This window comes from Panthera pardus, unplaced genomic scaffold (genome assembly GCF_024362965.1).
Source record: "Panthera pardus isolate Hobbes unplaced genomic scaffold, ASM2436296v1 HiC_scaffold_6, whole genome shotgun sequence".
Classification (NCBI taxonomy): Eukaryota; Metazoa; Chordata; class Mammalia; order Carnivora; family Felidae; genus Panthera; species Panthera pardus.
This window is the reverse complement of record NW_026526991.1, coordinates 70,743,085-70,758,568: the sequence shown is the minus strand read 5'-3', so window position 1 is coordinate 70,758,568 and position 15,484 is coordinate 70,743,085. Positions and strand designations below refer to the sequence as shown.

The window sequence follows — 15,484 nt, the reverse complement described above, 5'->3', positions numbered from 1 at the left end:
TAAAAGGGATTTTATATCTACATGATACACATGTTACCCCAAATGCATTTCTGCTTTTAATCTATACAAGTTTTAAAGTAGGTCCCAGTGTCTCAACACATTTACCTTGAATTCCAACAAATCCAGGCCCTTTACACTACACCTCATATTTGAACGGCTAAGTAGTACATGAAAACATGCTCAAGATGGAGAATAATCAGGATAACACAAATTAAAAACATAATAGTATTCCATTTTGCACCTAAAGTGTCTAAAATTTTGTTACAAGATTAACAAGATCATCAATTGGCAAGACATGCAGCACAACTGGAACTTTCATACATCACTTGCGAGAGTCTCAAGTACCCATTTTGGAAGATGGTTTGGCAGTTCCCTTTGAAGTTACATACATGCACCTCCCCTATGACCCAGCAATGTCTAGATATTTGTTTACTTCAGAGAGATGCAAGCACATGCTCACAAGACTGGTATGAGGATGCTCATAGCAGCTTTATTCATAATGACCAAAACCTGGAAGTGACCCAATTGTCTATCAGCAGAAGAATGTATAAAAAAATTATGGTGCATTTATACAGCTGATTTACACTGCAGCATAAAGGAATGAAGTATCAATACACACAACATGGATGAAACTCCAACATCTTGAATAAAAAAAGCTTGACCCTTTTCCCTCTGCCCACAGAAAGGGTGTGTGTGTGTATGCGCGTGCATGTACATACACCATATAGTTCGATTTACATTAAAATCAGGAAGTATGTTCTCTCTCTGGAAAGAGAGAAACTCTACAGAGGCTAGACAACTTTAGAGTGATGGAAATGTTCTCATCTGGATTGGGATATTGGCTAAGTGTCCATCTATATTTGTTAAGACTTACCAAATTGAACATTTGATATCTGTGCATTTTACTCCTATATCTCAATTTTTTATCATGCTAATGCATTGACCGGATTTAGACTACTCAGTTATAAATGGTATATGTGATGCATGTAAATATATCCATCGCTATGTTAGCCACATGCCATCAAGCCTGAAGTTTCATGGCACAGAGTAAACTTTAAAGTTTGCTAAGGCACTTAAGGACCAATCAGATTTGAATCTGGGGACTACCTTGGAGCAAGTCTTCTAATGAGCTAACCGCTGTTTCTAATTCAGACTACAACAAGGTTTTTTTCTCTGTTCATCCTTAGATAATCAGTAACTCTCCCAAATGCCACTCTCGTCTCCCCCAAAAGCCAATTACCAGTACTGGTCACAAAAAGTGAGAAAAATAAAGTCTTTCATATTTTTGGTCTTCAAAATAACAATTTTAAATAAAGATAAAATTTTAAAGTTCAGTTCTAGTTCCAATAGACGAACTGAAGAAGTCCACTAGAATTTTAGTCCCAAGGTAATCTGAGTGCTAAACCATTTCAGAGGACTTCAGCTACTGCAAAAATTGCTCAAGTCCCAATAAAACTCTGTAATGCAGGCAACATTCACAGAAAACACATGCCTTTTGACAGAAGGCAAGGAGAAGGGCAATGGCTGGTGCAAACATTTCCATGAAGCAAAGAGCTGGTAAAGCAAGAGATCAGCTAGTGACCCGGTCCTTCAGTTTCTACTTGTGCCCAATGTGAAGTTAACAAAAGCGGCAGCACTAGCCAACCCCATTGCCAAGAAAGTGTTCATTTTGTGCTGAGGTAGCTCAGAGGAGGCGTCAACAGACTCAAGCTTATTCAGCGCAGGCGGCACTGGCTACCAAGGCCAATGGAACTTGCCTTCATCCTGAAGCACCAAGTACCACCTGACTTCATCCTCACATTGATGTTTGGTTATCAGGGTAAACCCTGTCTCTCAGCATCATGTTTGCAGATTTAAATTATTTCATGCCTGATGTTATATATTCAGGCCGTTTACTTTAGGGATATGATGTATTTGAAGACATTTACAACCAATAAATATCCGAAGAAGCCACTTAAAACTTTCCATTATACCTGGTTGAATTTTATAGGAGAAAATGTAAACAATGGTAACATCCCTGAATTTGGGGAAATTGCTGATCTATTAGGATCTTTATGTCTATACTCATTGTTAATAAGACTAATATACTTAGGTAGCTATCTGTTCACATGGCAACATTGATTCACTAGCAGAGCAAGAGTTGACCAATCATGAAGGGCGCTGAAACGCAGAGCAATCACTTCCTTGGATAGTCTCTTGATACAAGACTCACCCTTCCAGGAAACCTACCATCCCAGGACCACAGTTTGTTCCATCTGCAAGGGGCATGTGCTGAGTGCGACAACCCTTGTGAACTCCTTCTGCACTTGTACACCAGAGACGTCTGCATTGCTTCTGCAAGATAACAAAAAGCAGACAAGAGTAAAATAACACTACAACCACCAGATCAATTCAGTGTAAACCATCAGTTTATACATTGATCTTACAGATTTCATGGTTTCAAGGTCAGAGCTGTAAATAATCAAGCCAAAAAAAAAAAATTCACTAAGTTCTAATCATTGATTTGCCTCTGAACACATAAAATGGCAACATTCAGTTTTTAAGAACTTTTGGATTTTCATCACACACTGAACAATGGGAGAGAGAAATTAGAGTGGAAATATTCAAAATTATGGGGGACATTTTTCTCTTTGCAAGACATTTTTCTAAAGGACTTTTTGTTGTTAAATGTTATTCACAAAGAGTTTCCAAAAGCCTCTTTTGATACGATAGAATGTATGAATAATGTGCATAGAAATACTGTATAATGTATACTGGTTTCCTACTTTGTGAATAGAATGCATACTTTCAAGTTGAACAAAGGGCTCTCAAGTTTTCCTAAGAAACAAAAATCCAGAGGTTCACAGGAGCTATACCCAAGATAATTCCCTTTTTCTGAATTTAAATTCAATGTTTATTTAGTGGCTAGGTCAGGTAGAAAAGAAATGATCTCCAAAAATTATGTTAAATCTCCCTTCCTCAATAGTGGATATTTAAAAGCTTAACTTTTTTTGGGGGGGGGGGGGGAATGCAAGCTGGTGCAGCCACTCTGGAAAACAGTATGGAGGTTCCTCAAAAAACTAAAAATAGAACTACCAATTGCACTACTTGGCATTTATCCACGGGATACAGGTGTGCTGTTTCGAAGGGACACATGCACCCCCATGTTTATAGCCGCACTATCAACCATAGCCAAAGTATGGAAAGAGCCCAAATGTCCATCAATGGATGAATGGATAAAGAAGGTGTAGTGTGTGTGTGTGCGCATATATATATATATGCGCACACACACACACACACACAATGGAGTATTACTTGGCAGTCAAGAAGAATGAAATTTTGCCATCTCCAACTACGTGGATGGAAATGGAGGGTATTATGCTAAGTGAAATTAGTCAGAGAAAGACAAATATCATATGACTTCACTCATATGAGGACTTTAAGAGACAAACCAGACGAACATAAGGGAAGGCAAACAAAAATAATATAAAACCAGGGAGGGGGACAAAACAGAAGAGACCCATAAATATGGAGAACAAACTGAGGGTTACTGGAGGGGTGGTGGGAGGGGGGATGGGCTAAATGGGTAAGGGGCACTAAGGAATCTACTCCTGAAATCATTGTTGCACTATATGCTAACTAATGTGGATGTAAATTTTTAAAAATAAAAAATAAAATCAATAAAAATTAAGATAAATAAAAGCATATTAACTTTTTTAAATTATAAGTTTGTTTTTTTAAACAATATTACTATATGGAATATGTTTTGCCTATCTCTGCACCCATGGCTATATAACTTTCACTCATTCAATTCAATAAACACTTAGTTTGTGGCACCTAGTATGTGTCAGATCCTAAACTGACCACTGGAGATGCATATTTCCATGAGTGAATGAATCTGCATTCCTGGTCCAATGATCTTCACAATCTAGTAGTGGATCTAACCTATGAAAAATCCTCAAAGTTCTAAAGTAATTATTTAATAACAACAGGCCCTAGATTTTTTTGGATTCAAATCTGTGTAAATTAAAATGTAGTCTATTAAATTCCTGGGTCCTTTAATACAACTAGTTATCAAGACACTTCTGTCTTTAACACCCCCACCCCCCCCCCAAAATAGTATTTGAAAATAAATATTTGAATGTTTTTAAAACCTGTTTTCTAAATGGGAATACTTGACATAGGATTTTGTGAGAGTTATTGTCCGAACTGTCAGCACAGGGCCTGACACAGGGCTCAAACTCATGAACCGCAAGATCGTGACCTGAGCTGAAGTCGGACACTTAACCGACTGAATCACCCAGGAGCCCCCGAGTTTTCCTGTTTTTAACCCCTTTCGGGCAAACAATCTAGGTCTCTAAAAGTTAAAACTTCGAAGATACATTTAGTTCACCTTCTGTTCAAGAGAATAAAAGTACATTTTGAAATATGTTCTAACTTTAACTTTATGGTAGTTTAAAAAGCAAAAGAAGGACCTAATTTTCTTACCAAGTAGGGACATACTTGTGATCCAGGGCCAAACATCAGTTCACACTGCTTGTTCACATCATACATTAATCCAGGAAGTTGTGAAGACAGATCATATATTCTTCCATTTGGTTTGTCAAGGAGGCATTCCCCATGGCCAGTACTGTACCAAAGACCAAAAATATTGTGAATACAGGTGGATACATAACAGAAGATTCTTCATCACAGTCACTGCTCTACAGTTTCAGAAACTGTAGGTTTTTTCATAATTTAAAAGTGAATACATATGAAAGTCGCAAAAAAAAATCCGTTTCTCATTTGAGCCCCATAACTGCTTTGAAGGTGTAATTAAAAAAAAAAGTTGTAAATTCATGAGAATATAATTTATGAAACCCATTTATGTAATCACACTATATTTTTGATCTATTTTGTTGTCCAATAATAATCCCTTCTATTAAATGCCTAAATTCTCAAAATTTTTATTTTTTTATTTTTTTAGTTTACTTTGAGAGAGCAAGAGAAACACACAGCAGGAGCTGGGGAGGGGCACAGAGAGAAGAGGAGAGAGAATCCCAAGCAGGCTCCATGCTGCCAGCCCAGAACCAGATGCAGGGCTCAAACCCAAAAAACCATGAAATCATGACCTGAGCTGAAACCAAGAGCTGGATGCTTAACCAGCTTTGCCACCCTAAGCACCCCCCCCCCCCCCCCCGCTAAAATTGTCAGTATGTTGTAGAAAAAAGTTTTTAAATCATTTGAGAAAGTACATTTATAGTTCTCAACAACAAAACAAAGCAGTTTCAGGAAGTGTTACGTTGTGTCCACTTCAAAGAGGCAGAGTTTGTGTTTTGGTATTGCTGCTTCCAGAATGCCTGCCTGGTTGTAGACAAGTTAATGTGCCAGAGGCTGGGACTCCACATGCCAGAGGCTGGGACTCCTCTGCAGTAATAGTGACACTATCCACCTTGCAAACGGCTATTCAAGGATACATGTAAAGGACTTAGAAAGTGGCAAATAGGAGAAATATTTGTTGTTCACTTCTGGTTTGTAATGCAGTATTTAGCATACAGGAAACTGAAAATATTCAACCATCCCAACTGGATTAAAAACAATTCATTCCATTACCATAATTTTAAGAAATTTAGCAATTTTTATTGGCTAGAAAGATGTTAAATTTCATCCAAAAATGAACATGTAACTTAAGTCAGCTTGTGTGTGTGTGCGCGCGCGTGCATGCGTGTGTCTGTTTTTAACATTTCCATTGGAGAGAATCCCATTAACACCATTCAAAAATAAACACATCCCCTGGTATTTTTAACCAATACCTCATTGAACAAAACTATATGCAATTATGTATACAACAGCAATTGTGTATTATGCTTTTAAATCAACTCCCCATACAAGGATAAAAAAAAATGATCATCTTGGGATTTATGAACATATTACAAAGCATAGTTTCATTTATTTCCATAGTTCTCACAAAAGAGGTAACTAGTAACCACATATACTGGGGATTAGAATATATAAGGAGCTCCTCTTATATTACGCAGTACCTACTGAAAAAATTCAAACACGTAAGAAAGCTGTGAATCTAAGTCTCCCCTTAAAAACAAGTTATCCTAATAGAGCTCCCAAATCTAGGTCTGACCTGCCCCCACCAAAATATTTTAGGAGTGAAATGTGTACACACAACTCTTTCCTTGTTTTTAAAAACCCAGTTGTACAAAGTAAACAAATTTAAACCAAAACTGGACAGAAATTAAATCACTTTAAAATAACATAAAGTTCAAAGTCTATAGTCTAATAAATGTTTCATTATTTAACTAAAGTAACAGAACTTTAGACTTACTCTAGGAATTCAGTGATATATTTCTGACTACATTTTGACCAGGTCCAAGGACTTGTGTGGTAATTTAAAGTTGGAGCCATTACATGATATTGGTGTTTAATCCCAGGTTCCTTACATTTAAAACTATCATCATGTGGAACGTTGAATCTAAAAATAAAAACAAAGAATATGAAAATATGTAACAGATCTTAGAAGATAAAATACAAAATTATACTCTCGATCTTTCCCATAAAACATAAAATCAGGGTTATCTTCATGTTTAGAAGCACAGGATCTCAAACACTACATTATAACTTTTATCAGTAGCACTATTTGTTGATTTTGACACTAAATTGGAGTCTAAACAATAAAAATGTGGACTCTAGCTTACCTCATGACAAAACTGACAGAGCACTCACATAAGTACTTGCAGGTTTCAACATGCATAGTTGTAAGGGATGTGTGAAGATCAATTACATAAAGGTGTTACCAGTTTCTAGACCACGGACTATGACCACAGTATCAAAACTTCTTTAATCTCTCATTCCTTATCATTTTATAGTGTCTACATATTTCGTATGAAACAGACTAAGGACTGTTTCTGGTCTGTATTCACTAAGTGATTATTGACCGAATTCGAATAACAAAAACATTCCTCAAGGGCAGCCAAATCTTCCTAAGAGCAAATATATTAAATAATTAGCTGGTCAGCAACAGATCCTATGCCTTCATTTGAGGACCCAAGTATAAACTTGCATTTACAAGGAACATTGAAACCACCTAATTCAGCTCTTTGCCTGCAGAGATTTGTACTTAAATACCAGTCTTTTAATTAAACTACTTACCCATATTCTAAAGACACCTAAAGAGTTTCTCAGGAAGAAAATAAAGGTCTAAGGTGGTATTCTCTGCAAGAGCAGTTTTTCATTAGTTAGTAGCCTTGGCGATCAGCTAATAGTGCTTTCCAGATGTTGCTGCAATGCATCTACACCCCTCAGGTAACCTCCTGGTCCTATCCTCCACTTTAACAATTTGAGTGTGCACCCTGCTAATAATCATGAAACATAACCACACTGCAGGGGAACTAAAGAGGCACTAGTTTACTAAAAATGGTTTCCACTTGAAATTATCCCTGTTGAATATGCTAATGATGTAAGGCATGACCAGGAAAAGACAGTATATTAAAGAGGGCATTCTAGCCTCAAATCCCTAATTAGCAGATGAACAAGAAATCCCAGGAGTGCTGGGGTGCACATTTGGAATCCCTTTCAGAGGATGAGTTTGTAGGGGTTTCTGACTTTCCATGGGAGCTCTGAGGCTATCTCATGGAATCATGGCCTCCATTCTTAGAGCACAGAACCCCAGCAGAACTTATAATAATGCAGGAACGGACAGAACCCCTCCCTAATTTTTACAAAAAGAAACACACACACACACACACACACCTATGGAGCTGGAAGAATGACTTAAAAATCTTTTAATGATTAAGTAATTCCCACATACCACATTCTCTGCTGGGGCTCTGAGCTTTAAGAGCAAAAGTGAGTTGGTATTGTCATTTTATCAGGAGTTCCCCAGAACCAGAAGCCCCTGCAGGCCCTCCCATAAGATGGTAGAGGACAGTACCTGGTCATGTATGGGGTAACAAGGGATAGAGGCCAGAAGTGCTGGTCATAGTAATCCAATACAGTAAATGAAATAAAAGAATTCCCAAGTGCTAGTTCTTTGCTTAGTCTGTTGATCAGTGCAGCCTGTCTGACCTAACAGATCACAAAAGAGCCAGAGTTAGCATTTCAGAGAGGAAAATTATACTAACAATATTTTAACACATAGAGCTGCTAATTACTCAACTGAAGATGGACTTTTAAGTCTTCTGTGCAGTGATTACTAGAAAACCTATTACTGAGGTAGCAGAAGGTACTTACACATGGCCAAGTTCGTGGGCTATGGTAAAGGCAGCACTCAGTCCATTTTCTTCACTAATAGAGCAGCTCCGTAAAGGATCACACAGGGTACCTAATTCTGCTAAACCTGAAAAATTTCATAGTTGTATTTGAAAATGGGAAACATCAAATCATAAATAAAGCATTTACTATGGGCATTACTACTTAGAAATCGATGCAAGGAAAAAAAAGGATGTAGAGTTGGCTGTTAATACCACATAAGTGTTTTTTAAGGTGAAGGAAAAAAAAGAACAGAATGATTTATCTGCAATTGAAATATTTTTTTTTTTTTACCAATTCCTGGATTTTACTGAAGAAAATAATTCAAAATATGGGGCAAACAAGTGCTTTAAAAAAAAAAGGAAGAGGAAAAAGTATTTGTTATACAAAGGATGAAGTTTTAAGCCCCATTAGTGTGGATACTAGAAAAGGCAATGAATGTTTAAATTGGTATAGAACTAATACAGAAAATACACCACTATAATAAATTTTCATTTTAAAAACTTTTGAGGCAGCATACAATTAATTATAATGAGTGAATGTATGTTAAGTGCGTAGAATAGCACCTGGTATCTAATATATATTAAATAAAATAGGATTCATATATTAAGGGCACCCAATCATTTTGTATTTTAGCTAAAGAAGATTTATTAAGATATATTTACTCTTTAAGATAAAGGATATCATGTCATGCCAATGTGCAGTATGAACTGACTGAACAAAAAGAATTAGAGCTGATAGAATCCATGAAAAATAGTTTAGAAGAAATTGACATTAAGTGTTCCTTACAACAATACGTATTACATCAACCAAGTTGGCATTTTCCTTAATAGCATAGTTTTCACTACTACCATCCTCTATTATTTTCTTGTAAACTATCTGCTCTGCTAGGTAAATTCCTTTCATAAGAAAGCAGAATTTTTCATATATAACCCGTTTCTTACTGGAAAGTTTGTACATTCATAAATTTCTTAATACAGACCTGTATTAACCACTGTGTTTTAACCCCATGCGCCTATATACTATTTCATTTGTTAAACTTAAGAACATGGACATTTTCCTAGCACTTAAATTTCGTACCAAGTGTGTGTGTGTGTGTGCGCCTGCGCACTTTAAAAGATATTAACCTGAGGAATCTAAAAATGCTGGAAAAATTCAGACTAACAAGTTCGCTTGCCAATGCTTTTCTCTTTAATAAAAAAGAGTATTTGCTCTTTCTGAACCCACACCCAAAGTCATTGCTTGGGCAAAGCTCCCCACCAAAAGCTTTATCTTGGTCAGAATCAAGGCCAAAAATGAGTAAGGGAAAAAATAAGATTTAAAGTCTGCTGTCCAAAGTATGAAAGAATTGTTTTCCTTAACTAGGACTTGATGCTTGTATGTGCCATTTTTTTAGTCAATTTTGGCCAATTTTACATTTCTCCTTTACTAGAAGTTAAAACTAACCATTTTAATTGAGTATCTTGCCATTCCCATTCCTCCATTAGTATTTTCAATCTGTTAAATCACTCCATTTCCATATACTCATTTTTAAGGCTGTGTAGACATTTCAAACATATATGGACTCTTATCACCCAAACTTGGTTTCATGCTCAGAGATGGATATATTCTAAGCTAAACATTTTAATCACATAACAGATCTGTGGAAACATGTATTGTGTATGATTGAAGTCCATACTCAAGTATGCCCATAAACAGGCAAGAACAAACAAAATCAAAGTGAATATGTAACATTATGGTTCGAAGCAGCTAACCGATGGTTGTGCCTACATTCACTCAAGCGGATATTTGGTTCTATGAAAGTGGTCAGAAGTAGGATAAAGTGGTATAGGCCCTAACCTCATACCCATTCCCTGTGTTTGGAAGTTCAAGAAGCTGCACAGAGTCCTCCGATCTAACCACCTTAAACAATAAAACTCCTTTTTAATTTTTTAATGTCTGTTTACTTTTGAGAGAGAGAGGGAGACACAGAATCTGAAGCAGCCCCCAGGCTCTGAGCTGTCAGCACAGAGCCCAACGTTGGGCTTGAACTAATGGATTGTGAGATCATGACCTGAGCTGAAGTCAGAAGCTTAAATCCCAGGTGCCCTATAAGTAAAAATTATTTTACAACATACTTTGCAAAAAGTGCTCAGAGACTGGGGCAATGGCATCTACAAAATATAGCAGAAAAATCTCACAATTTTTCCACATATTTTATATGAGAAAATTAAATACTAATACTTGTGTTAATATAAGTTGGTTGTGTACCCACAGGCAAATTACTTGTCCTCATCTATGAAACTGAAAGCTATTCTTAAAGATTTGTTGTTAAGATTGAATGAGTTAAATCACACAAAACCTCACAAGAGTGTATGATACATGGTAAACACTCAAATATCAGCTATCATTATCATGACCCTTGATTTAAAGGATAATAAGAATACTTTCAGAGAATTAAGAACAAAGCTGGAGATAACACCATCCCAGATTTCAAACTATACTACAAAGCTACAGTAATCAAAACAGCATGGTACTAGTGTGCATGCACACGTGTGCGCACACACACACACACACACACACGAACAGAAGAGGATAGCCAGAAATAAACCCACACTCTTATGGGCAATCTATAACAAAGGAGGCAAGAACACAAAATGGGGAAAAGAGTCTCTTCAATAAATGGTACTAAACCGAAAAGCTACATTCAAAAAGCCAAAGTGGTCCAGTTTCATACACCATACACAAAAATAAATTCAAAACGGATCAAAGACGTAAATGTGAGACTTGAAACCATAAAATTCCTAAATGAAAATACAGGCAGTAATTCTTGGACATTAGCCTTAACATATTTATAGACATGTCTCCTCAGAGACAAAAGCAAAAATAAACTATTGAGACTACACCAAAATAAAAAGTTTTTGCACAGCAAAGAACTCCATCAGCAAAATGAAAAGGCAACCTACTGAATAAGATACTGGCAAATAATATATCCAATAGGGATTAATATCAAAGATATATAAAGAACTCAAAAAACAATCCAGGTAAAAAATGGGCAGAGGACCTGAACAGGTATTTTTCCTAAGACGACACACAGATGACCAACACATGAAATTATGTTCAGCATCGCTATTAGGGAAATGCAAATCAAAACCATATGCGGTATCACCTCATACCAGTCAAAATGGCTAGTATCAAAAAGACAAGAAGTAACAAGCATTGAGAAGAATGTGGAGAAAAGGTAACACTCATGCACTGTTAGTAGAAAGGTAAAATGGTGCAACTGTGGAAAATATGGAGGTTCCTCCCAAAATTAATAGAAATATCACACGATCTAGTAATTCCATTACTAGGTATTTATCTAAACAAAAACACTAACCCAGAAAGATACATGCACTCCTATGCTTATTGTAGCATTATGTACAATAGCCAAGGTATGGAAGCAACTCAAGTGCCTATTAATGGACAAATGGATAAAGAAGCTGTAGTGTACATATACGATGGAATATTAGCCATAAAAAGAAGAAAATGGTAAAAATTTGCAACAATATGGACGGACCTAGGAGGTATTATGCTAAGCAAAATAAGTCATTCAGAGAAAGACAAATACCATAATTTTTTCAAAGAACCAGCTCCTGGTTTCATTGATAGGTTCTACTATTTGAGTTTATATATCACTTATTTCTGCCCTCACCTTCATGATTTCCCCTCTACCACTGGCTCTATGCTTCGTTTGTTATTCTTTTTCTAGCTCCTTTACGACTAAGGTTAGGTTATTTAAGATTTTTCTAACCCAAACTACGATGAGGTATCACCTCACATCTGTTAGAATGGCTAAAATTAACACAGCAAACAGGTGTTAGCAAAGATGCAGATAAAGGGGAACCCTTTGCACTGTTGGTGGGAATGCAAACTGGTGCAGCCACTATGGAGAACAGTACAGAGGTTCCTCAAAAAGTTAAAAATAGAACTACCCTATGACCCAGCAATTGCACTACTAGATATTTACCCCAAAGATACAATAACACAGATTCCAAGGAGTACATGCATCCAGATGTTTGTAGTGGCATCATCTACCATAGCCAAATTATGGAGAGAGCCTAAATATCTATTGACCAATGAATGGATAAAGTTGTGATTGGTGTCTGTGTGCATATATACATATGTACACATACAATGGAGTATTACTCAGCCATCACAAAGAATGAAATCTTGCCATTGGCAATGATGTGTATGGAGGTAGAGTGCTATAGACTAGGCAAAGTCAGTCAGAGAAAGACAAATACCATATGATATCACTCACATGTGGAATTTAAATGAAACAAATGAACATGGCAGTGGAGGGAAGAAAACCAAGAAATCCATTCTTAACTGTAGAGAATGAATGGTTACCGGAAGGGAAGTGGGCAGGGAGGGGTTAAATAGGTGATGGGGATTAGGGAGGGCACTTGCTATGAGGAGCGTTGGGTGTTGTATGGAGTGTTGAATCGTTAGATTCTACACCTGCAACTAATACTACACTGTGTATTAACTGGAATTTAAATGAGAACTTAGAAAATAATTTTTAAAACTTAAAATAAGCAGTAAGAAAATGACTAACACCAAAAAATAGGAAAAATGGGTCTTATTTCATTTCTCAAAAGAAGTGCAAATGGCCAGTAGCTATGAAAAGATGTTCAAATTCAATAATCGTGGAGCTGAAAATTACTCCTATAATGAAATTACATTAAAATGGCAAAAATGATAATTCTCTAGATACCTTGTGTTGATAAGGACATAATCAAAAGCAATGTTTAGAATAAACTATTGATAAAGGTGCAAATTGGTACAACCATGTTAAGATACACCAAAGTTGAACATTAGCACATTTAATGACGTAACAGTTCAAATGTAGAATATACACGAGATTTTAAAGTGAAATTCATAATGAAAAACTGGAATTGGCCAAAATATCCACCGATAGCATGTAGATATGTAAACTAAGGAGAAAATATTACACAGCAGTGAGAATTCATGAACTACAACCACTATGCTCAAAAAGCAAAATCGAACAATTTCTTTTATGAGCACACACACATAGAGAACTGTTTTTCAAAAGATGAAAGTAACTGGGACATACAGAATTCATGGTATTGGCTACTGACCGGAGGCACGCAAAAAGGATAGAGTAAGGACTTAGCACAGGCCATATGATAGTATTAAGTTTTGGCTCTTAAATCTGGTGGTAGATTTATGGCTGTTCGTTTTGTTTTTTTGCTTTAAATCCGCATATAGTTGACATGTTATTTTGTGTGGATCAAATATTACATAACTAAACACTTCATGTCCACCTTTGCACGACACTTGATATTTAGCAATGGGCACCATATTTGCTGTTCTTCTTTAAAATGTATTGAAGCAGAAGCTAATAACGACCATCATTACGACAATCAAAAGGATTACAGTGTAAAATAAAAGGAAAAGAAACATTTTAAACAATTCAGGAAATAATTATGTGAGTTGTATTTAATTTGCAAAATAACTTACCTAATGTGTCACATTTCTCCCTAGCTCCACAAATGTCTTCCCTTAAAAACAAAAAATTTTGAAACATTTTCAGCAAAGGTTTTTGCAACAATTCAAAACACAGATAAAGAAGTTTAAACTGTAATATGACCATTACCATCAACTGCCTTCCAAATCTGGGTCTTAAACTCTCGATAATTTAAACCCAAGGTATACACCTCTTGTATATATCAATAAGCAATAGAAGCTATAGAAGAGTGTCTGCTGTGAATAGTTGAAGCTTTAATCAAGTTCAGTAACTAGCTTTCTAATTACATTTTTCACCTCTGCCTTTACTTATGCAGTACATGTAATAGAGTTTACCCTTTCCTTGATGCTTCCGCATCACTATGAGCTGCAGTGATTATTCTCCACGACAAATAAGGATGTTTTCAGATATCACCAACTTGGTTTTTTTTGTTTTGTTTTTCCTTCTGCATTACTTAGTCCCTAACCCATCTGACAATTCTCTGGTCTTTCCTACATGTCAGCTATTTTACATGGACTGAGGGTTTCATTTCAGGGTTCTAGAAAGCAGATTATGAGTCTGACCCCTAAATGGAAGAATTATTTCCTTCTGTCAACCAACCAGCCAATCCTAAAATCTAATTATTCTAGTAACCAGTGTTGCTGAAGCAAAGGCATGAATTAACAATGTATAATGGTGCTTATAAAATGGATATTTTTTAATAGCATAAGTTGTTTTAAGTAAGCACATTAAGACCCTTGCAAATACAGTCTAGCAATTAAGATATGTATTGAGCTCAAAACAATAGGTTTTTTTTTTTTTCTTTTTAAAGTACAAGTAGCCAAAAAAGTAGGCAACCAGTTACAATTCAAAAGCTCTTCCAAGTGATTGAAGTATCAAGTGGGGAAGGAACATAACCTGTTTTCAGTTCCATAACTATGTTTGTTTCCAAATATTTTTCCTAGTTCTGTCACTAATAAGGAAATTATTTTGCTTGGGTCAGTTCACTCCTCAGCAACCTAACATTGCTAATTTCCTAAGGAATCCATTTGCATTTTGGTCTGCAAGAACAATGTTTTCATTCAACAGTATCTTTTGCAAGACAAGTTCTTAGAGAACGCTTCCATGTATCGATCAAGAAGGTAACAAGAAATAGCAGTGATCACGCAGGACAGAAAGGTAAACCACTGTGGTGGGAAGGTTATTTCTAAAACTGTACCTAGTGATAAGAACAGCAGTGTCATGGTGAGAAGGGTGAGCATCATCAAGAACATTCTGAGTTTGCTGCCATAAACAAAAGTTACGCAATGTGGTAGCTGCATTGTAACTGATGACTGGTCCTTCCTGCACACAAAAAAATAAAAAAAGGAATTTAATAATACATTAAAACATCCATATCCTCTTTTCTCCAAGCTTGTCAGCATCCTCGTAGTTTATCAAATAGCATTTTCAGAAGCAGATAAATTAACATCTGTCCTTCATGTTTTTAAAAAATTATCTTAGCAATATTTAAAACATCAGGATCAAAACGGAATCTAGTGAGACCTTTTCCATGAAACCATCTAATATTTAGAATCAAAAAATTTGTAAAAACTTATAAATCCTTCAAGGGTAGAATTACAAAAGGGAATAGTTGTTTTTAAATTATTATTTCCTTTTATTTCCACCACAAAGTAAGTTAATCACTCCCATTCAAGTTTTTGAATGTAAATTTTTAGGAATATCTCATTTCTAGTAACAGTTTTGTGATCTGTATGTAAAGTCTACTACTATTAA

The 15,484-nt window shown here is 36.0% G+C and overlaps 1 protein-coding gene across 3 annotated transcripts in view; it reads right to left on the bottom strand.

Annotated features, from left to right (window-relative positions):
- ADAMTS20 (ADAM metallopeptidase with thrombospondin type 1 motif 20) overlaps nucleotides 1–15,484 on the bottom strand; it is a 178,399-nt gene that overhangs the window by 106,549 nt on the left and 56,366 nt on the right. For all 3 annotated transcript variants that reach the window (XM_019452494.2, XM_019452495.2, XM_019452496.2), the window contains exons 6-11: nucleotides 14,928–15,052; nucleotides 13,723–13,763; nucleotides 8,200–8,305; nucleotides 6,296–6,442; nucleotides 4,468–4,609; nucleotides 2,230–2,334 (exon numbers count right to left, since the gene is read on the bottom strand). In XM_019452494.2, coding sequence (XP_019308039.2) covers nucleotides 2,230–2,334; nucleotides 4,468–4,609; nucleotides 6,296–6,442; nucleotides 8,200–8,305; nucleotides 13,723–13,763; nucleotides 14,928–15,052 — 666 coding nt within the window. The remainder of the gene's footprint in view (nucleotides 1–2,229; nucleotides 2,335–4,467; nucleotides 4,610–6,295; nucleotides 6,443–8,199; nucleotides 8,306–13,722; nucleotides 13,764–14,927; nucleotides 15,053–15,484) is intronic.